Source organism: Nansenia antarctica (assembly GCF_963989245.1).
Source record: "Nansenia antarctica genome assembly, chromosome: 3".
Classification (NCBI taxonomy): Eukaryota; Metazoa; Chordata; class Actinopteri; order Argentiniformes; family Microstomatidae; genus Nansenia; species Nansenia antarctica.
Window position 1 is genome coordinate 24,516,588 of NC_137688.1, and position 22,743 is coordinate 24,539,330.

The 22,743-nt window shown below is 45.3% G+C and overlaps 1 protein-coding gene across 1 annotated transcript; it reads left to right on the forward strand.

The window, feature by feature from the left end:
- Window positions 1-7,371: 7,371 nt before the first annotated feature.
- LOC308153336 (plastin-3-like) lies at window positions 7,372-22,473 on the forward strand (the record flags this gene model as incomplete). Its single annotated transcript, XM_080526442.1, has 17 exons — window positions 7,372-7,393; window positions 11,311-11,423; window positions 12,289-12,440; window positions 12,929-13,058; window positions 13,183-13,315; window positions 13,576-13,657; window positions 13,791-13,956; window positions 14,131-14,277; window positions 15,396-15,418; window positions 15,589-15,684; window positions 19,130-19,325; window positions 19,665-19,743; window positions 19,883-20,000; window positions 20,101-20,234; window positions 20,409-20,532; window positions 20,756-20,880; window positions 22,341-22,473. The coding sequence occupies exons 2-17, from the start codon at window positions 11,363-11,365 to the stop codon at window positions 22,471-22,473; spliced, it is 1,899 nt and encodes a 632-aa protein (XP_080382568.1). The 5' UTR covers window positions 7,372-7,393; window positions 11,311-11,362.
- Window positions 22,474-22,743: the final 270 nt, after the last annotated feature.

The window sequence follows — 22,743 nt, forward strand, 5'->3', positions numbered from 1 at the left end:
ACAGTTTTCTCCTGTGTACCTCTCCATTGCTCTGTGTTTCATGACTTGAATCATGATGTAAGCTTGGCTAGGGAAATCTGTCTCTTATACTCCACAAAACAGCTATGATCAATGTCTAAAACAAGGTTTCTTTTTTGGTTTGAGGATGGTATATGGCATCATTTCCCGTAGAAGCAGGAGAACTTGTATAAAACTAGTAATTGTGAAGGCTGCTAATAGAAGCATACTAGACCTCTCGTGTCTGGATCTTTCAAGTTCCACAGTGAATGTGTCATTGATCAGTCAATAGAGGAGGGTGTATATTTAAATGTTCTTAATTCAAAATTAGCTGCATTTTGAGTCAGCTTGTTAATTTTTTTGCGATGGCCATTAGCAAAGTTCCAGCAACTTGCCCCTTTCAAATAGTAAAACAATGTGGCTGGTTTTGTTAACGATGTCCTTATTCATGAGAAATACATTTTTACTTGATTAATGATGGACTCTGCTATGTCTATTAAAACATAGATAACACGGAAAATACAGGTGGTATTTAAATCTCTAGCATCATTTACATTTCAACTGTTGTGTGCAGAGGCTTAATAGCTGTGCATTTGTGAAAGTCGTTTGGATTGACCACATTGGCTGTGATTTCAAACACTGATTTCAAACACTTCAACATAAATAGCTTGTTCTTCAGAGGCCAAAACATCTAGCTCTCAAGTGCACCAGCACTTTTTTTTAGCTGTTGAGCTAGAAATAATCTCATTGGAAAGATTCCTCCTAACCCCTATTTGGGTTATGTATGACATTTGTAGAAAAAAATATAATAATAATAAAATAAAAGAATTGGCCATATATGACCACTAGGTGGCAGAATTCACCCATTCCCCGTTTTCAGGGACTTGGACCATAGACCTATGACGTCATTGGTTCGCATGAGAGATCTGTGCCAGTGGAAGTCTATAAACAGTGCTACTGGATGGCACATGAGCCAGGGGTAAGCAGTAAGCACACTTATTCTTCAAGTCCCATTTATCCACCTTATTCCTGATAATGTAAGCACTTTCTCACATGGTCTTAGAGAGAAATGGATTGGTGTAAGTGCCCATGTGCTTCAGCCAATCATGTGCTTTATAGTTCATGTAGAAAAGTACATGAGTGCCTACCTCAGAGTGACAGCAGCTCAGCACTGAGGTATAAGTACGGCCAATGGTCCTCCAAATGACTCAATGTCCGATCTCTGTCATCCGTCAGGTGACAGAGTCTGTGTGTGTGTGTGTGTGTGTGTGTGTGTGTGTGTGTGTGTGTGTGTGTGTGTGTGTGTGCGTGCGTGCGTGCGTGCGTGCGTGCGTGCGTGTGTGTGTGTGAGGAGCCAAAAGGGACAAAAAAGGCATGTTGAAGGAAACAGCAAAAACAACAGCCTCCCATAGTATTGGCCTCATCAGCCACTCACACCGTAGTTCTGAGACATCCGAGTCTGGCGTGCGTCCCTAGTGTTGAGACGGCCCAGGTAACTGGGAGTGTTGCCCACCCTCTCTCTTCTTCTCTGCTTCTTGTGTTGTGTGTCTGAACAGGTGCTATTTGTTTATATGCTGTAAAAAGAATCAGAATACCCCGCTCAGAATTCACTCAGCCAATCACTCCAGGAGCTGCCTTTACTGCCTTATAAGGTCATGCAGGCTGAGAGGATGGGTGTGTCCCTGCAGAATGACTGCATTGTTCCTCTCAGGAGCGTACCAGCTCCTAAGGACACAGTTTTTAGGTCCAGCAGGGTAACAGTCTGATTCTCTACCCGTCTCTCTTCTCAAAGTGTGTAACTCAATCACTCCCCCTGACCAATGTAGAAGAAAAAGAATGATGTAAGAAAGATGGGGGGAAAGTCCCTCTAGTCTCTCCCATGCTGAGACCAATCCATTCATGCTTTTGGGGAAGTGGGTGAGAGAGTGAGTGTACAGTGTGTCTTGCGATGTTTCTATATGATTGTTTATACTGTATTCTGTGGTTTTAGGAAGAAGAGTAAGAATTCCTTTGTACTGTTACACCTATCCCTGTGCTTTATGACAATACAACTCTGAAACTTGAAACTTGAACGAACACACACTTCAGGGAGAAGGGGATAGATTCTGCCCAAAGCCCAAAATTCAACATTGAGTTTCTCATAGAAATCTTTGGTGTAGAATAAAGCAGAGTAGGAGATCCCATCAGCTCTACCAAGGGAGGCTGGTGGAGGTAGGACTCAGATGTGTAGAGCTAAGGGGAGGCTGGTGGAGGTAGGAGGACTCAGATGTGTAGAGCTCAGGGGAGGCTGGTGGAGGTAGGACTCAGATGTGTAGAGCTAAGGGGAGGCTGGTGGAGGTAGAAATTGGAGGACAGGTTCATTGTAATGCATGGAATGGAATGAGGACGGATATCATTCCATATATTACAGTACAATGAGCCCGTCATCTGATTCCTACCTCCACCAGCCTCCCCTGAGCTCTACACATCTGAGTCCTACCTCCACCAGCCTTCCCTGAGCTCTACACATCTGAGTCCTACCTCCACCAGCCTCCCCTGAGCTCTACACATCTGAGTCCTACCTCCACCAGCCTCCCCTGAGCTCTACACATCTGAGTCCTACCTCCACCAGCCTCCCCTTAGCTCTACACATCTGATTCCTACCTCCACCAGCCTCCCCTTAACTCTACACATCTGAGTCCTACCTCCACCAGCCTCCCCTTAGCTCTACACATCTGAGTCCTACCTCCACCAGCCTCCCCTTAGCTCTACACATCTGAGTCCTACCTCCACCAGCCTCCCCTTAGCTCTACACATCTGATTCCTACCTCCACCAGCCTCCCCTTAGCTCTACACATCTGAGTCCTACCTCCACCAGCCTCCCCTTAGCTCTACACATCTGAGTCCTACCTCCACCAGCCTCCCCTTAGCTCTACACATCTGAGTCCTACCTCCACCAGCCTCCCCTGAGCTCTACACATCTGAGTCCTACCTCCACCAGCCTCCCCTTAGCTCTACACATCTGAGTCCTACCTCCACCAGCCTCCCCTTAGCTCTACACATCTGATTCCTACCTCCACCAGCCTCCCCTTAGCTCTACACATCTGAGTCCTACCTCCACCAGCCTCCCCTTAGCTCTACACATCTGAGTCCTACCTCCACCAGCCTCCCCTGAGCTCTACACATCTGAGTCCTACCTCCACCAGCCTCTCCTGAGCTCTGTCTGCGCATCGGATTTCTGTAAGCAGTGTCTGTGTCATACTAGCCTGTCACACTAACAAAGCTGGCTACTGCCAGGACACACCCTGTGGGAGAGGCAGGGCCAAACAAGTACTGCTAAACATTACAACTACACAACACTGTCTTTGGATGGCCAATTAAAATAATTGTAAAAATGTGTTACTAGTTGTACTGTTAATTGTATCCTCACTTATGTCCTGTACTATTGTCACTTCTTTTTTGTCTTGTCAATAATTATGCCTATTGCCTTATTGTCTTGTGCTGCAATGTCAGGAACCGAATCCTAAGAATGTTACTCTCTTACTCTTGTGTGATGTGACGTAACAATAAACTTGAAACTTGAAACACTTCCCATTCCCATTCCATAGTCACTTACAGTGCTGCTACATCTGTTACATATTTCTTGCTGGCTGTGGGATGGTATGTAAATGGTAAAAGCCCTGGGTCTGAGGCTGGGGTGAGGCCAGGGGGAGACTGTAGGGAGACAGGATGCTGAGGGGAGTCTGGTGGAGGCTGGGGGAGACACTTCCTGAATCCTAAATCAGCCCCTAGCCTCTGGCACTTATGTAAACAAGAGAGGAGGGGCCAGGTGTGTACACACTATGGCAAAACACATTCTACCTGACCAATCAGAGAGCAAGATGGAATTACCAGCAGATTTGTATTTAGAGGACAATGTCATGTAAATTGAAATGGCTATTTAGAGACAGAATCTGCCTTCAGGTTAGAACATCACCTTCCTTTCTCTGTGCATTTGGTGACGTGGGAGTTTCTTACGCAATCATGATAGGACTGTTGGAATGTGTAAGTCAACGGTCCTTACCTACCCCCTCAAAGCCAAGGATGCAGGTGAGTAAGAGTTAGATAATACATTCACTGAGCACTTGTACACCTTCTTATTCATGCAATTGTCTAATCAGGCAATTGTGTGGCAGCAGCGCAATGCATAAATGCCAGCAGCTTCAGGTAATGTTCACAACCATCAACCATCAGACTAGAGAAAACATTTTATCTGTTGTCAGATAAGTCAGAACTGCAGAGTCACTGTCCATCGTAGACTGAAGACCCATCTCTTCAGGCTACACCTTAACTGCTCCTCCTGAGACATCTTCTGCCCCTCAGCACTGCGTCTCCTGAAGACACCCGCTTTTCCCCTCTACTGTGTCCCTAAAAACTTCTATTGCCCCCTGTTTCTCTGTTTCTCCAGTGTCAAAAAACAAAACAAAAAAACAACTGGGTTTAGAAGAAGGTGATAGAAGAAGGTTTTTCCTTCTATCAATGGCCCCGGGCCTGAGATGGATTACTCTTCCTGCTATGACTGGTGGATTGATGATTCACTTGCTTAGCATTCAAATGTATTGATTGTAAGTCGCTTGGCGTCGCTTGGCGTCTGCTAAATGCCAAAAATGTAAAATGTTATCTCAGTGATTTTGACCGTGGCATGATTGCTGGTGCCAGACAGGCTGGTTTGACTATTTAAAACTGCTGATCTCCTCCGAGATTTAGTTTACTCAGAATTGTACAATAAAGAAGAAACATCCAGTGAGTAACAGTTCTGTGGACGGAAATGTTGATTGTTGTTGATGAAAGAGGTCAATGGAGAATGGTCAGACTGGTTCAAGCAGACAGAAAGGCTACGGTAACTCAAATAACCACTCTGTATGTACAATTGTGGTGAGCATCTCAGAATGCACAATGCGTTGAACCTTGAGGTGGATGGGCTACAACAGCAGAAGGCCACGTCGGGTTCCACTTCTGTCAGCCAAGAACAGAAAGCTGAGGCTGTAGTGGGTACAGGCTCACCAAAACAAACATTTGGCGCTAACAGCATGAATCCATGGACACAACCTGCCTTGTGTCAGCAGTCCAACCTGGTGGAGGTGGCGTCATAGTGTGGGAAATGTTTTCTTGGCACACTTTGGGCCCCAATCAATCATCGCTTGAATGCCACAGCCTTATTGAGTATTGTTGTCAGCCATGTGCATCCCTTCATGGCCACAATGTACCAATGTACTTCTAATGGTTACTTCCAGAATGATAATGCACCATGTCACAAAGCAAAAGTTGTCTCAAACTGGTTTCATGAACATGACAATGAGTTCAGTGTTCTTCAGTGGCCTTCCCAGTAACTGAATCTGAATCCAATAGAACACCTTTGAAATATGGGTGAACGGGAGATCCACAGCTTGAAAGTGTCAGAATAAATCTGCAGGAATTGCGGGATTCAATCATGTCATGGACCGGAATCTCAAAGGAATGTTTCCAACATCTTGTGGAATCAGTGCCATGAAGCTGTTTTGAGAGCAAAAGGAGGCCCTACCCAGTATAGTATAGTGTTCAAAATAAAGTGTTCGGTGAGTAGTCTGTGTGTGTGTGTGTGTGTGTGTGTGTGTGTGTGTGTGTGTGTGTGTGTGTGTGTGTGTGTGTGTGTGTGTGTGTGTGTGTGTGGTGTGCGCATCTGTTCTGAAGCATTCAGTTGGTAATGCTAACAGAACAGAGGCTCTGTGTGGGTATATTAGGTCAAGCTGATGACTTGGGGAAGGAAATCTCAGACAGGGAGGGTTATTATGTGTCAGTGGAACATGTGTTAAAGGCATTTGCGGCATACTGAAGGGAGTCAACAATGGAGACACATGTTGCTACAAGCCAGAGGAACAACTGCACACACACACACACCACGCACACACACACACACACACACACACACACGCATACACACACACACACACACACACACATGCATGCATGCACACATACACACACGCACAGTTGAGTGGTGTGTCAGCTGGTCAACATTATTGCATAAGTTGTTAGGCCATTTAGCTCTGAACCTTACTATCACATCAAAACATTCCTCAAATGTTACCACAGTATCAAATTACACAGGCTGGGCTTTCACCAAACACCAAAGTATATTGTGGATATTGAAGACAAATATCATATATTAAGCTTTATCCACTGACTAAAGTTACACATACATTTGTAGACAAAGCTCTTAGCATTACTGCAGTCATGTTGGGGAGGTTGCAAAAATATTTGCGGTGTTCTGTCGTAAAAGACAGCTCTGGAATTTGCAGTTGGACAAGAATGGACAGATACAAGTATGAGGCATGTTTTATGAGGGGGTGCATCTCTTCACTGCCGCAGAGCTGTCTGACATGCATGGGCAAGGAGCAAGAATGACTACCTTCGCTAGACAAGGATACTAGCCCTAAACCCTAGTGCAAATATTACCACCGGATGTTCTCTTCTTGTTTGATCTAATCCAGTTTGGGCTGAAATGTATGGTTCAAGTACAGCATGCATTCTACATCATATGATTTTTAACCGTACCATACAGTAGTTATTAACCATAACAACTTTAGTTTTTGGATACCAAACTGCAAAAGAAAGACAATTGACCTGTAGGTAAATTCATTAGCCTTTTTCTGTCCAATGAGGTCCAGTTTTGAGGACCAGTAGGGACAGATTGCTGCCGTTTGGTCTGAGACAGTAGGGTGTAGCAGGAGTGATAGGGAGATTAGCCATAGGGGGACATTTAACACAGGGTGCTTACAGTATAGGTCTGCAACAGCCAGTGGTGTATTTTGGTCTGATTCACAGCCAGTGTGAGTAGTGTTGGTCTGATAGACAGGTGTAGTGTTGGTCTGATAGACAGGTGTAGGTGTGGTCTGATAGACAGGTGTAGTGTTGGTCTGATAGACAGGTGTAGTGTTGGTCTGATAGACAGGTGTAGGTCTGGTCTGATAGACAGGTGTAGGTGTGGTCTGATAGACAGGTGTAGGTCTGGTCTGATAGACAGGTGTAGTGTGGTCTGATAGACAGGTGTAGGTGTGGTCTGATAGACAGGTGTAGGTGTGGTCTGATGGACAGGTGTAGTGTTGGTCTGATAGACAGGGGTAGTAGCCTAATGTGGTCAGTCGGAACAATAATATTAATGATCAGATTGTTATATCCTACTGATTTGCTTCTCGCTATGTTGAACAAGATCTGATCACGGTTTCACACCTTCTGATGAGATCTGATACGGTGCGCATTGTGTGGCTGCGCAGAAAACTCACCCACGGGGCGAGGGCGGACCAGTGGAACGGGACAGGGCGGAGTATCAGTGCGCCTCTCTCGCCTGAGGAGGGGATCGGCCGTGTGAGGCATTAGGACGCCAGCGGGGTTGATACAAGTAAGTGAAATAGCTACCTGTGATATTCTCTCCTATGTATGAATACTCTTCAAAACGCAACCATGCTGAGCTCATTGGGAGGAAAAATGACTGTGAGAAGACGTTGATAACAGCGAAATTTATCGCTACACGTCGGTGTTTGTTTTATAGGTGTAACCTAGTATTTAGATCAGATTGGTCCTAACATAGCTCCTCACTCCACTGGATGTGGAAAGAAGTGTTCCCCTGGAAGTGAGGTAAAAAGATAAGAATCACCACCTCGCCCGTAACCAGTTCTTTGCCAGTGTCATGCATTTTGCGACTGTCCAGTTTGCGTCGTTTTGCTTTTGTCTAAATGTATATTTTTTTGTGTATGTATACTGAGTGTGTTCAAACATATCTTGGGACACCTTCTATTTCCCTGTTGCCACCACACTTCCCAATATTCCTGGTCTGTTTAGATTTTCGCAGGGAAATTGTGTTGTCTGTTTATCACGTTTGTTTTCCCAATAAAGGGCAGAGATGAAACTTTCCGGGAAATGTTCAGTAGAACAGTAGAGCGTTTTTAGTGTTACCTCCCCGTACGCGTACCCCGGGACAGAGCGTGGTTAGTGACAGACAATGTGGGGAATGAATGACGTATCGTCTGCAGATTTCTACCATGCGGAGCAGCCGTGGTTCATGCCAGAACCTAGAGATATGATATCCAACATCAACTAGAAATGGTTATTATCCCCCAATGATCTATCTAAATCAAAATGATCAGATCATCAGCCCTGCGTCTAGGTAGTCCTATATAATTATTGATTGTCTTAATGCCAGAGATGATTTAAGGTTATAGAAGTACGGTGGCTTTGCCTTTTATGCTTGGCCTATAGAGAGGCCGTTACTTATTGCCCCATGAGAGGATGAGACTCACTCGTGACATTTGTATGCAACAAATAATGCCTTTACTACTGTGTTTTACTGTTCCCACAGTGGTTTGAATGATGCCCGAAAGCAAGTGGCAGTAGCCTAGGGACCTACTCTAGCCTTTCTTCTATGTCTGTTTTGTTTTCATCCCTACAGTACTTCATTGTCTATTATTTTCTCTACACATAAAGATAAGTGAAAACAGCCTACTGATGTTCTAGTTTAAAAACCTGGAGGCACTAAACTGAAACACAGTCGCCTGTGCAGCGGATGTGCAATAGTGATCAGATAAACAAGCGGGAAGTCTGTTCTAAAGAAAGCTTCTAAAGAAGCTCTCTCTTAATTAACCAGATTCGGTTTCTCTGCTGGAGTTATCCGATTGGTTTTAGTTACATAGACGGATGCCACTGCTCATTGAGAGGAGAGGAGGGACGTAGAAGATTGAGGTAGAAGGGAGGACTTAGGAGTCAGGTAGAGGGAAGGAGGGTTAGTAGGTGTAGTTGTCGACAAAGGGGAAAGGATAGTTGCAGTAGTTTGAAGCGAATGAGCTCTTTGGCAACAGCTGGAGAGAACAACCTGAAAGGAATGTCATTGACTGTGTGTGTGTGTGTGTGTGAGTGTGAGTGTGAGTGTGAGTGTGAGTATGAGTATGAGTATGAGTATGAGTATGAGTATGAGTATGAGTATGAGTATGAGTATGAGTATGAGTGTGAGTGTGAGTGTGAGTGTGAGTGTGAGTGTGAGTGTGAGTGTGAGTGTGAGTGTGAGTGTGAGTGTGAGTGTGGGAGTGGGAGTGTGTGACAGGCCATCATTCATTATGTCCTTAGTATTCTGTCCCTTGTCCCCTTAGCACTCTCACCCCCAGGGGTGCAGGGGTGTGGCCAGTGTGTGTGTGAGTGCCCTCTGGGGGACTGACGATGCTACGACAGGTAGACTGCCACCCAGCCCATCTGGGAGAGAGGTGATGGGGGGTGTGTAGAGGTGGTACAGCAACTTAACATTCTAGGCATATGATATAGAGTTCCCCCAATGCAATATAATATTAAGTGCTTTAATATGGAGGTGCAGGACTTGCTGCGTTGCTGAGGAGACTGTGGTCTGAACTCAGATGAGTCTGCAGAATCCGACAGGGACAAACAGAGGCCTCCTCCTGGATAGGCACTGTGGGAGGAGGATATGCTGACGCCTCAGACCACCTTCAGCAGTTTCTAAAACTGCCCCCATGTTTGTTTTGTAATGATTCATTCATTTGGGACAGATCACAGATATTACACACACACACACACACACACACACACACACACACACACACACACACACAATAAGGGTATGTTTAGGGTACATTACCGCAGTTCGACCGGTCATTCAATCTACTACTCACTACTTCTCTTCGGATTAAGAGTCCCTACAACTCCAGATTTCACAGTTAGTACATGTTTGATTATAGTCATCAAGTGTATGTATTAAGGCTGCGAGAAGCGTTTGACGGATGGTTGTGATGTCGCAGCCGGGTGTGTGGGTCAGTGGGACGGTGGCTTAGTGTAGGGCTGTGTGTCTCGAAGGGATTATGTTGCTTCTAGTGTTACTCATGGAACACTGACTCACTATCAGTTGCAGCAAGGCCACATTCCTCACTATAGACTACAACAACCGCCCTCCCCGACCCTGGTTGGGTGTCCTCACACTGGCTGACTTGAGTCAGGTCTCTTAGACCTAATGGAGTATCACAGTCCAGCTTGACAATGTTAAGATGATTCAGGTGTGTGTTTGTTAATGCTGGGCTAGAACCAAAACCTGCACACAAAACCTCCCCCCGCACACCAGGGGAGGTTAGTGGAGGTAGAAATCGGAGGACGGGCTCATTATAATCAATGGAATGGGATCAAGCACGCATGCAGCATTCCATTCTACCATTCCCTATTCCATTCTATGCATTACAATGAGGCCCGTCCTCCTTCTTTCTACCAGCCTCTCCTGCTGCACGTAACCCAGTAACTCTCCAGGACCAGGAGTTGGAGACTCACACTACAGCACTTCCCCTTTCTGCCAGACTCTGCTCTTATTCATGAGAGAGTTAACATGGACACCTTTCTCTTGCTCTCAGCACATGCAGTCACACGCCCTCGTATTTCATTGGGCTGAAATTGAGAACATCTGATAAGGACATGGCATTTTAATGTGTTTTTGCTCAGGGGTTGTTTCTGTTGTGCTGTGTGGGTCTCTGGCCCCTCCTCTGTGGGACTGGTTTCACAGGTGATCCGTTGTTTAGTGTTGCAACCTGAGATCTCTTCCAACTGCACGGCAGGCGGGCTGGGACTGTGGATATAGAGCAGGCAACAGTAAGGTTAGTGGAGGTAGGTAGAGTAGAGTTTAGAGGAGTGGTCTAGACTTAGTACGAGTGTATTTACTGGGAGGGCAGTGATCTAAAGTGATCAAGTGATCAAGTGGAGTGATCCCAGGCTATTGGAGTGATCTAGAGTTAGTGATCTAGAGTTATTGTAATGATCTAGTTAGTGTATTTTGCTAGTTGTTAAACTGTGTGTGTGTGTGTGTGTGTGTGTGTGTGTGTGTGTGTGTGTGTGTGTGTGTGTGTGTGTGTGTGTGTGTGTGTTCTATGACAGAGTAGTAGAAACAATCGTGTTTTCTTTTTAGTTCAGTTTACTCAAAGCTGCCTCATCCTTTATGGGCATAGTGTGCCTCTTCATTGTGGGAGGGATAACTGTCTCTGAGATCAAAGGGAGACAAGATGGAGGGAGTCCAGCGATAAATTCCGATTCATTACCTTTATCCATAAACTGTACAGTCCTCATTCACTCCCTCTCATAGATTAACAAGCATTGGATTGGTGTCAGCATTGGCTATAGGGAATTTGCACCGTATGGCTTATCTTACCTTCAGTGGGAATGAATGAGTGTGCTCTTTGTGAGAATTGAAAATTCAGCACATGTCTGATAGTGACTCACTCTCTATCTCTCACGCTCTTTCTGTCTCTGTTTTTCTTTCTCTCTCTTTGATTTTCTCCACAGAGTAAAGGGCGGCTGTTGGATTTGAGGAATCAGGTTTTCTCTGGGAAGAAAGATGACGACAAAGATATCCAAAGAGGAGTTGGAGGAGCTCAGGGAGGCCTTTGGGAAAGTTGGTAAGTGTGGGTATATGTGGGTATAGATTATGTGGGTATATATTATATGGGGGTATTTGGGTGTCTATTGGCATATACTGTATGGGTGTAAAATATTTGAATGCAGGATTAGGGTAGAGGTTAGGGCCGAGGGCAGGGTAGTGCAGAGGTTCTTTCTCACTAATTATCAATCAAATGTATTTGTGTAACAGTTTTTAAACTGCACAAAGTGCTTTACAACATACAAGTGATTCAGTAGCAGAGTCTTATAGTAAAGCTGTAAGCCATAGTAGTAAAGTAGCATATTTATTGAAGCTGTAGGCCATGGTAGTAAAGTAACCCAGTTAATAAAGCTGTAAGACAGGTTTAGCCTAGTTAGTGAAGCTGTAATGCTGTAAACCATACTGTAGCCATCTCTGTATGTACATCCCAAACAGACAGACACCACTGGGGCACGATAAACAGTTAAATAACCCTCTATTGTGGCCTGGGGTGGTCCAGTGGTCTAGCACCATGGTCTACAGCAGTGTTTCTCAACCCTCTCCTCGGGGCGCCCCAGCCGCTCCACATATTTGATCTGTTCCACCACCAGCACACCTGATTCAACTAATCAAGTACAAACCATAATTGCTTTGTACTTGATTAGTTGAGAAACACTGGTCTACAGTGCACATATGCCCATGTTGGCATGGGTTCGAATCCGGCCCATGCCCTGCTGACATGCCCTCTCTCCCTTCTTCTCCTACTTTCCTGTCTGTCTTCACTGAATCTGTCCAATAAAATGAAAAATATGAGTGGGACTGCCCCACTCAGAAAAAGAACAAAAAAATAAAAATAATAAATAATAATAATAACCCTCTATCTCCATCTCTCTCTCTCTCTTCAGATTTGAACAGTAATGGGTTCATCTGTGACTCTGAGCTGACTGACCTGTTCAAAGAGGCCAACCTAGCGTTGCCGGGATACAAAATCCGAGAGATCGTCCAGAAACTGGACCGCAACAAAGACAACCAGATCAGCTTTGATGAGTTCATCTCGGTGAGTGGTCGCCATGTAGGGGGCTGGGGTGAGAGGTCACAAGCACAAGTGGTCACTATATACAGTAGGCTAAGTGGCTGTTACAAAGGGTGTGGGATGACCACTACTTGGTGTAAGTGATCACTACGGAGGGTGAGTGAGCACTAGCGTTATGCAAGCTGTAAAGAAACGTTAAATGGTCCGGTAACATTACGTAGACCTTATTCAGCGGCCTCCCTACTGGTTGGGTGACCATAAGGAAGTGGGTTAGGGGATTTACGGGCTCTTGGTTATTGGTTAACAATCTGAAGGTTGTCAGTTGGATTCATCTGCTTGTTGTTTCTCAAAAGTCATGTGACCTAGGGATTGGCGGGCATCCACCAACCATGAATACACAGTCCTCAAAAACACATACCACATGATATTACTTAAACCACACACACACACACACACACACACACTGCTTGGACCGCATTTATAAACTGACCACAAACACTGTTCTGTGTCAGATCTGTTCAGAGCTGAAGAATACTGATATCGCTAAGAGCTTCCGGAAAGCCATCAACAGGAAGGAAGGCATCCTGGCCATCGGAGGCACCAGTGAGCTGTCGAGTGAGGGAACTCAGCACTCCTTCTCAGGTTTGTGTGTGTGAGTGTGCATGTGTGTGTGCGTGCGTATGAGTTTAGTAGTATGTGTGTGTGTTTTGTGTGTGCTTGTGTGTTTTTGTCTTGTGTGTGTCTAAATCTACATCTTATGTTTTAGAGGAGGAGCGTTATGCCTTTGTTAACTGGATCAATGCGGCTCTGGAGAAGGACCCAGACTGTAAACATGTCCTGCCCATGGACCCCAACACTGGGTCCCTGTTCACTGCAGTAGGGGATGGCATCGTGCTGTGGTGAGACCTCAACCTCAGCTACTGAAGCTCAACCGTTCCACTGAACAGTTGCCATATTACTTTCTGAGCTATGACTTTTGAACCGCAACCATACTAGTGAACCACAACCACACTACAGAGCCACAAGCATACTCCTGAAACATAGTCATACTAGTGAACCACAATATTAGTGACTATAACCATGCTCTTGAAGCTCACCCATGATACTGAACCACTGTGTACTAGGGTGACCCTTATCTTTTCCGTCTGTTCTTTTTCAGTAAAATGATCAACCTGTCGGTTCCTGATACGATCGACGAGAGAACGATAAACAAGAAGAAACTGACACGGTTCACCATACAGGTGGGTTAGTTAGGTTCAGAGGTCACCATACAGGTGGGTTAGGGTCAGAGGCTACTATAGAGGTGTGTTAGGATTGGTAAACATACAGATAGGTCAGAGTTCACACATTCTTTTCTTTTTTTTCCACCGACAGGAGAATCTGAACCTGGCTCTGAATTCGGCTTCTGCGATTGGCTGTCACGTGGTGAACATTGGGGCCTTTGACCTGACAGAGGGGAAACCCCATCTGGTGCTGGGTCTACTGTGGCAGATCATCAAGATAGGCCTGTTCGCTGATATAGAGCTCAGCAAGAACGAAGGTACACACACACACACACACACACACACACACACACAGAGGTCAAGGATTAGTTATGGATTAAGTGATAACGGGTTGTGTTAATGTGTGTGTGTGTGTGTGTGTGTGTGTGTGTGTGTGTGTGCGTGCGTGTGTGTGTGTGTGTGTGTGTGTGTGTGTGTGTGTGTGTGTGTAGCTCTGGCTGCGTTGCTGCGTGATGGAGAGTCCCTGGAGGACCTGATGAAGCTGTCTCCAGAGGAGCTCCTGCTACGCTGGGCTAACTTCCACCTGGAGAACGCTGGATTAAGCAAGATCAACAATCTCAGCTCGGACATCAAGGTCAGTGACCCCTGATCCTTAATCCCTAACATAAACCTCTATTAGCTCTGTATGTATCTCTCATACCCTATTCACACTATTGTGCTGAGCCAATCCAAACTGTACCGCGCACAGTGTTAGCACAGAGTCTAGTTTTAGTTAGCATAACTGAAAACATTTTAGTGTCGTTTTAATCTGCGAAAACTCCAAAACATTTTGTCGAGTTTCCGTCGATGACCCTAAAACTAGACTGAAACTAAGAAGGATAGAAATGACTAAATGTGACTAAAACGAATGTGCATCTTCGTCTAAAGACTAAGACTGTAAAATACCAAAATGAACACTGCCATGCTAGCCTGGGTCCACTACAGTCTCCAGAACAGTGTTGGAAAGGACATTGTGAGAAGAAAACAACCCGGCCAGCACAGTACAGTCTGGGTCGGTCCTGTAGTGTAAAAGATGGTATATTACATGGTCAGTGTCTTACCCAGTCGATGTACAGTTTAACTCAGTATGTTACATGGCTAATGACTGTTTACCCCTGGTTCTTTTGTATTCTGTCAACGACTCAAGGATTAGATTTACTTATTCAGTTTCACTGCCCTACCCTTGACTGTCTTTTTCCCTCCATCCCTCCACCCCCCCCCCCCATGCTTCACCCCTCTCTTACTCATTATATCGATCTGTCCGTTCTGCAGTTATTTATAGAAGCTCTCACTGAGAGTGGCCTGAGTCAGGGTGGGAGGGTGGATAGGATGGGAGGATGAGGGGAGGGGAGTGGAGGGGATGGGATGGGAAGAGAAGACAAAAGTGATGGATGAGATGTTTTATGAGAATATGGTGTGCGTCAGGATGAGTTCTCCAGGTCCTCTATTCTCTATCCTGTCCTCCTGGTTCAACCCGCTGAGCTTCATCTGTAATAACTCACTAAACACTGTCTCTTTGTCTGTATGTCTGTCGGTCTGTCTCTTTGTCTGTCTGTCTGTCCATGTTATTGTCCGTTTGCCTCTCTTTGTCCCCGTCTGTTTTTCTCTCTCTCTCTCTGTCGCTGCCTCTCTTCCACTTCATCTCTCTCTGTCTCTCTCACTCTCTCTCTCTCTCCCTTCCTCCCTCTCTGTCTTTGTCTTCCCATGCTTCAGGTAGCAGACTTCTCAAACTCAGTCAAGGTACCTGCTGCATGTTTGTGAGGGTCTGTGTAGTCTTGTGCTGATGTTGTGTGTACAGTATGTGTCCATAATAATGTCCATCCACTTTCACGATGGGAAACGAACACTGTTGTTTCTTCTGGAGGAGTGATGTTGTGGTTCTGAACGGGTCACCGTGTTTCTCTCTGCAGGACTCAAGGGCCTACTTCCACCTGCTCAACCAGGTGGCTCCTGACGGGAGCAAAGAGGACGAGCAGCGCATTGAGATCAACATGTCCGGCTTGAGCGTGAGTTCCCCTTTAAATATTTCATGACATATCACCACAAGTGATATACAGTTCTGTTTGCCATGCGGTCGATAAGGGAAGAACATTTCCCAACTCCCAACTGTTCTGTATCGGTTTCCACAGGCACTCAAATGTACTCATTCAAGCTCTGTCGGATTCAGATGTTTTTTTGTTTACGAGTGAAATGTATCCCCTAGTGACCACACAGCAACCATTCCATCACTTCCTCTATGGAAGATTGGATTAGATTAGATTAGATTAGATTAGATTAGATTCAACTTTATTGTCATTGCAGAGTACAGACAACGAACCAAGTACCAGACAACGAAATGCAGTTCAGCATCTAAGCAGAAGTGCAAATAGTGCTATAAAAACCTGATATAAAAACATGACAATGATAGTGATAGGTACAGTAGTTTAGAGGAATATACAGTTATGAGCTATGTACAGTTGCGGTGTCTTATGTACAGTAAAATGATGGATGATACACTCCCTGAGCCCTTTATTAGGAACGCCTGTACACCTCATTCATTCAGGTGGTGTAATGGTGTGGGGAATGTTTTCTTAGCACACTTTCGGCCTGTTAATACCAATCAATCATCGCTTGGATGCCACAGTCTATTTGAGTATTGTTGCTGACCATGGGCATCCCTTCATGGCCACATTGTACCCATCTTCTAATGGCTACATCCAGCATGATAACGCACCATGTCACAAAGTAAAAGTCGTCTCAAACTGGTTTCATGAACATGACTATGATTTTCGTGGTCTTCCCAGTCACCGGATCTGAATCTAATAGAACACCTTTGGCTATCATGTCATCATGGACCAAAGTCTCAAAGGAATGTTTCCAACATCTTGTGAAATCAATGCCACGAAGAATTGAGGCTGTTTTGAAAGGGAGTCCCTACCCAGTATTAGTATAGTGTTCCTAATAAAGTGTTCAGTGAGTGTATGTACTGTATCGGTGATGTATACTGTGCCACACCTCTTTATGATCAACATGGCCTGCTTCAGTGTACATTGATCACATGGTTAATCACTGACTTCAGAAGGTGTTGACTCTAAGGCATCGAAGACAGCTGGTCCAATATTTGTAGTGAAGGAAACGTTTTCTGGGGACTTTGTGGTTAAAGTGTTTCATAACGGAGGTTTGAAGTGTTCCCAGGTGTTTTCAGAGTGTTGTGTCTTTACAAGAGCTGCCTCTACTTTCAACTCCTCCTTTATTACGTAACCCAATCCCACAAACTGAACTGGCTGGGATATGGGCGCTTGCGGTGTGTCTCGTCCAATCAGAAAGCAGTGCATGTGTTCCGGTGCATGTGTTCAGGGTGCAGCAAATCTGGATTTGCCTCCTGGAAAGACTTGAGAGAAAGAGAGAGAGAAGGGGCACTTTTATAGAGCACGTGGCGCTCAGCTGGAGATGAAACGAAGAAACCTAGTGGTGTGTGTGTGTGTGTGTGTGTGTGTGTGTGTGTGTGTGTGTGTGTGTGTGTGTGTCTGGAGGAGAGGAGGTGATTTAGTGTGCTGCATTGATGCTGTAATGGCCCTAAGTGCCCAGCTGCATGCAAATTACTTCCTCATTCAACCAGTGTTGGGCTCTTCCTTAGGGGCTGGGGGCTCTTCCTTAGGGGCTGGGGGCTCTTCCATAGGGGCTGGGGGCTCTTCTATAGGGGCTGGGGGCTCTTCCATAGGGCTGGGGGCTCTTCCTTAGGGGCTGGGGGCTCTTCCATAAGTGCTTGTGGACACTGCATTATTAGATGTCTACCTCAGGGGCTGACTGCCTAAGGAGCTGTCAGCCCTGCCTTAACCAGTCTTCAGCAGATGTAGCACAAATAACACATTGTTTTTGATATAGACATTGGCTGCGTTCGTAAATTCGCCGGAGCGCACACTGGGTTCAACGTCATAAAGGGCAATACAAGAAGCATTCCATGAGTGCTGATCAGATTTCCAGAGCGAATTTACGAACACAGCCAGTATGTTGAGTACTTTTATCCAAAACAGGTTGTTCATGTGTTTCCCATTAAGTATTCCAGCTGCTATCTGAGGTATGTGTTGCTACATCTAACTCTGACCTCGCCTCCCTCCGCAGGCCAGATAAGCAGTGGTGGGGTGCTGCTGTTTTTGATATTGAGTTAATCCATCCTCAGTGCCCTGGGTTAGGGACCGAGAGCAGTGGCATAGCGTGACGTTAGAATTATAAGGTATAATTTTGGGTCAAATTTTTTTTTTACATAATCTGATCCATTAGGTGTTTATTAATGCCTGTGTGGTGTTATTTTTAAAATGTTGACATTTTTTAGTTAGTAATTAATAAAATACAAAGGTTCCATCTCATAAAACATAATGGAATGTACAAACTTTGATGCTCAATATCTCTGAACTACCCTAAACGGAGATAGAACCTTATAATTCTAAGCTCACGATAGGGTAGTGAGGATAGTCTCTGGGTTCTCACCATATGTGGTGTATACAGTATATATGTATACTGTAGTAGGGGTTGTATAGCCAGGGTTGTTCATGGTATTTCCTCTGTTCACAACAGACGTGTTTGAATGTTGTTTAACGAACAAACAAGCATATTGGAATGTGGGAGGGTGTGACAGAGTCCTTCCCCTAACCTCTGACCCCCAGGTTGTCTATCTGGGCCTTGTGATTGGCTTATGTAAGGTCACATTCATTCTGCTGTCGGCTCAGGTTCATGTTCAGCATTTTCGGGTTAAAACTTGAACTGTCTTTTCTCATCTGAATGTAGTCTCTTTCATCGAGCTATAGATCTTAAGCCTGATATAGACTGAACTGAGTGTTTGAGGGCAGGAATACGGGAGAGCAGTCTCTCAGTTCTGCTGTTCAGAGCGCTACTAGTGTCCGCTACTATGCTAAAGCAGGATGTGGGCTTGTTCCTGAGGGGGAACTTCTCTATGGGTCATTGTGCTACTGAGGAAAAGCCTCAATCACCTCCGATGGCTAATTATAGACATGATCTGTATCCGGAAGCCTTGGCTGACGTGTGTGTGTCCGTGTCCGTGTTTGTGTGTCTGTGCCCAGTGCCCAGTGCCCCCCTGTAAAACGTTTGTGTCAAAGCTTGCCATATTTGGCAGTCGTAGACATGGGTATTCAGGCTGACTGTGCATTTCCTGCAAATTCTACGGCCAAGGAAAACACAAAACAGCTGGCAACGTATTGCTCTGTGTCAGCTGTGTGGCTTGTCTGTGTGGAGGAGGTAATGGTACTTCCCATGATTGTAAGAACAGACATCTGTATGCCCTCTGGAATATTCTGTTATTTGCACTGTAATGTTTTACTGGGGATCTAGATTATTCACTGTGTGTGTGTGAGCGAGCCTTTCTCATGTTCCGTGTGTGTGTGTGTGTGTGTGTGTGTGTGTGTGTGTGTGTGTGTTGTGTGTGTGTTGTATGTGTGTGTGTGTGTGTATCTACAGGAGAAAGATGACCTGAGGAGAGCAGAGCGTATGTTATGTGAGGCAGACAGGTTGGGTTGCCGGCAGTTCGTCACTCCAGCCGACGTGGTCAGTGGCAACTCCAAACTCAACCTGGCCTTCGTGGCCAACCTGTTCAACAAGTACCCGTCCCTGACCAAGCCTGAGAACGAGGACCTGGACTGGGGTCGACTAGAAGGTGGGTGGGCTTCTGACCCAATCACTTAAACATGAGTGAAGGAAGGGAGGATCTGAAGGATGTATTCTACGTCATTCCAAGCAGGAGTCATGTTGAGTCATGCTCGTAGTCCCCCTCTGCCGGCTACCCATGGTACTACAGTGTGTTAAACAGCTACATTTGGACCAGGTCTCTCTTAAAAAACGAGATTTTGAAATACCAATATTCCCTTTCATGGGTTTAAATCTCTGACTTCCCCCGTTTCATCCATACGTACCTCACAATCCTCACCCCTTTTCTCCCCAACACGTCTCCCCTCATCTCCCCCGTGTCTCACCCATGTCTCTTTCCACTCCTCAGGTGAGACGAGAGAGGAGAGAACTTTCCGGAACTGGATGAATTCCCTCGGAGTCAACCCTCACGTTAACCACATCTATGGGTAACTATGGTTACACTAATACTGGTTATTGAAATGTTACTTTGTCAACTAATGTCAAGGTAGCGTAGCTATGGTAACCACTGATTAGGGGGTATTGTTTTTTGACGTGTGTGTGTGTGTGTGTGTGTGTGTGCGTCAGGGATCTGCTGGATGCTCTGGTTATCCTGCAGCTCTATGAAAGGATCAAGATTCCTGTCGACTGGAACAACAAGGTCAACCGGCCACCATACCCCAAGATAGGAACCAACATGAAGAAGGTGAGACACACACACACACACACACACACATATGCATCTCTGTATCCACACACACACTTGCCTCACCACTGTCCCGTGTTTCTGTGTGTGTAACGTGTAGCTGGAGAACTGTAACTATGCAGTGGAGCTGGGTAAAACACAAGCTGGGTTCTCTCTGGTCGGCATCGGAGGGCAGGACCTCAACGACGGCAACCCCACCCTCACCCTGGCCCTGGTGTGGCAACTCATGAGGAGGTAGGAGGGATGGGGGAGAGGAGAGAGAGAGAGGAGGGATGGAGGTATGGAGATATGGAGCAACAGACAGAGGGTGGAAGGATGGAGTGCTTGTGAGAAGAGGGTGGGAGGAATGGACTGTGGAGTGGATGGGGGGATGTGGAACGCCTCACTAATCGCTGACCTAATCCTCAGATACACTCTGAACGTTCTGGAGGATTTGGGGGACGGAGAGGCGGCAGATGACCATCTGATCATCAACTGGGTGAATAAGACTCTGGCAGCGGCAGGGAAGACCTCCAAGATCTCCAGCTTTAAGGTCAGTCATCCCTATTCTCTGCAGTAGAACCACTTCTACTGGATGAAGTCCTCCAATATCACTGGATAGCTTTTCACCATCACTCTGCATAGTGTTGGTACTTTGTAAACGTGTGTATGTTTAGTGTTTAGACCGGAGGGGTCGAAAATAAACTTTGTGTGTGTGTGTGTGTGTGTGTGTGTGTTTTCACATATTCATTTGGTATGTGTGTGTGTGGTTTTAGGATCGAGAGATCGGCACCAGTCTCCCGGTCCTGGACCTAATTGACTCCATCCAGCCGGGCAGCGTGACCTACGACCTGGTCAAGACAGGAAGTCTCTCTGACGAGGACAAACTGGACAATGCCAAGTTAGTGTGAAGCCGGGGAGAGGGCTGGAAGGTGTGGGTGGAGCTCAGGGATAGACATAGGTGTTTTCTGTAGGTATAGATGTATATGGTAGCAGAGTCATATATACAATTACAATACAGCCATATACTTTCCCTGTATATGCTTCCATTAGGTAACATCATAGGTCAACATAATGTCAATTTCCACAGCTACGCAGATGATACCCAACATTACATTCCTGTCGAGCCAACAAACACAGACAGCCTTTTCTCCCAGAGTGTCTGTTTGGCTCCATAAATCAGTAGATAAGTGATAGATAATCTACAGATTTTTTAAAAGCTGAATGAGGATAAAACAGGGATACTTTTATTTGAACCAAAATCAAAGAGAGACAGCCTTTTTTAACACAACAGGATGCTGAGAAACTAATTCATTATTTTATCACTAGTAGATTAGACTACTGCAGTGCACTTTTTACTGGTCTCCCAAAAATGTCTATAAAGAAATTAGAACTCCTAAAGAATTCTGCCACTAGACTTGTAACTCAGACCAAGAAGACAGAGCACATCACTCCTGTTTTAGCTTGGCTCCCTGTTTCTTTTAGAATTGATTTTAAGATCCTTTTCATTACCTACAAAGCTCTTAATGGGATGGCACCTTCATACATCTCCGACCTTTTTAATATCCTATCAACCACAAAAAGCCCTTAGGTCCTCCAATGCTGGTCTTTTAATTGTGCCAAAAGTACTCCCACAAACAAAGCGGGGAAGCTGCTTCTATGCATTATGCACCAGGGTTGTGGAACTGGAACGCCCTGCCCATGTATATCAAACAGGCAGGCTCTGTGGACATTTCTAAAAAGCTTAAAACATACCTTTACTGGAAGGCTTTTAGCTAACCCATTTTTAGCTTTGCAAAAAGACAGAAAAGCATAGTTTCAGCCCACCAGCCCGAGGAGCCTGGTTCCTCTTAAGGTTTCTTCCTACTAGGGAGTTTTTCCTCGCCACTGTGCCCAGGGGGGTCTACGTTCAGGTCAATACAATTGTTTCAATTGGTTCCTTTCTCCAGGAGTTGTTACCTGGCAGTGTAACCTTAGGCTTGCTATGAAATGATCACTGAACACATTATCTTATTACATTTATTTCTACTAATTTGTTTTATTTTTCATCTATGCTGGTGTATTTACTTGTCCTTGCCACATTTATTTGTTATTGTTTTAATGCTTCATTTACTTTATTATTATTATTATTATTATTATTATTATTATTATTATTATTATTATTATTATTATTATTATAGATTGGCATACAATACACACTGGCAGTCAATACAACCATAAGATACATACAGTACACATTACACACCCTAGGTGGCAGCAGAGCTGAGCCTTATACTATACCTTCTCATGTCTCCACAATGTTTTCAGCTACAGATGCTTCTAATGTTGAGTGGACCCTGACCCTGACCTCTCTGACCTCAGGTACGCCATTTCCATGGCGAGGAAGATCGGGACTCGTGTCTATGCCCTGCCTGAGGATCTGGTGGAGGTGACGCCTAAGATGGTGATGACCGTGTTCGCCTGCCTCATGGGCCGGGGCATGAAGAGGGAGTAAACACACACACATCCACACACACACACACGCACACACGCACACACACACACACACACACACACACACACACACACACACACACACACACACACACACACACACACACACACACACACACACACACACACCATTCATATCCCCTTCACATCTGCACCCAACCTTTAACTGCACACCTGCAGAATTGTGTGCCTGTCTGCTGGTTAGAATGAATGGACAGTTATATTACACTTTAAAAACCTGTTTAATCCAGTGTTTCTCAACTGGGGTGAC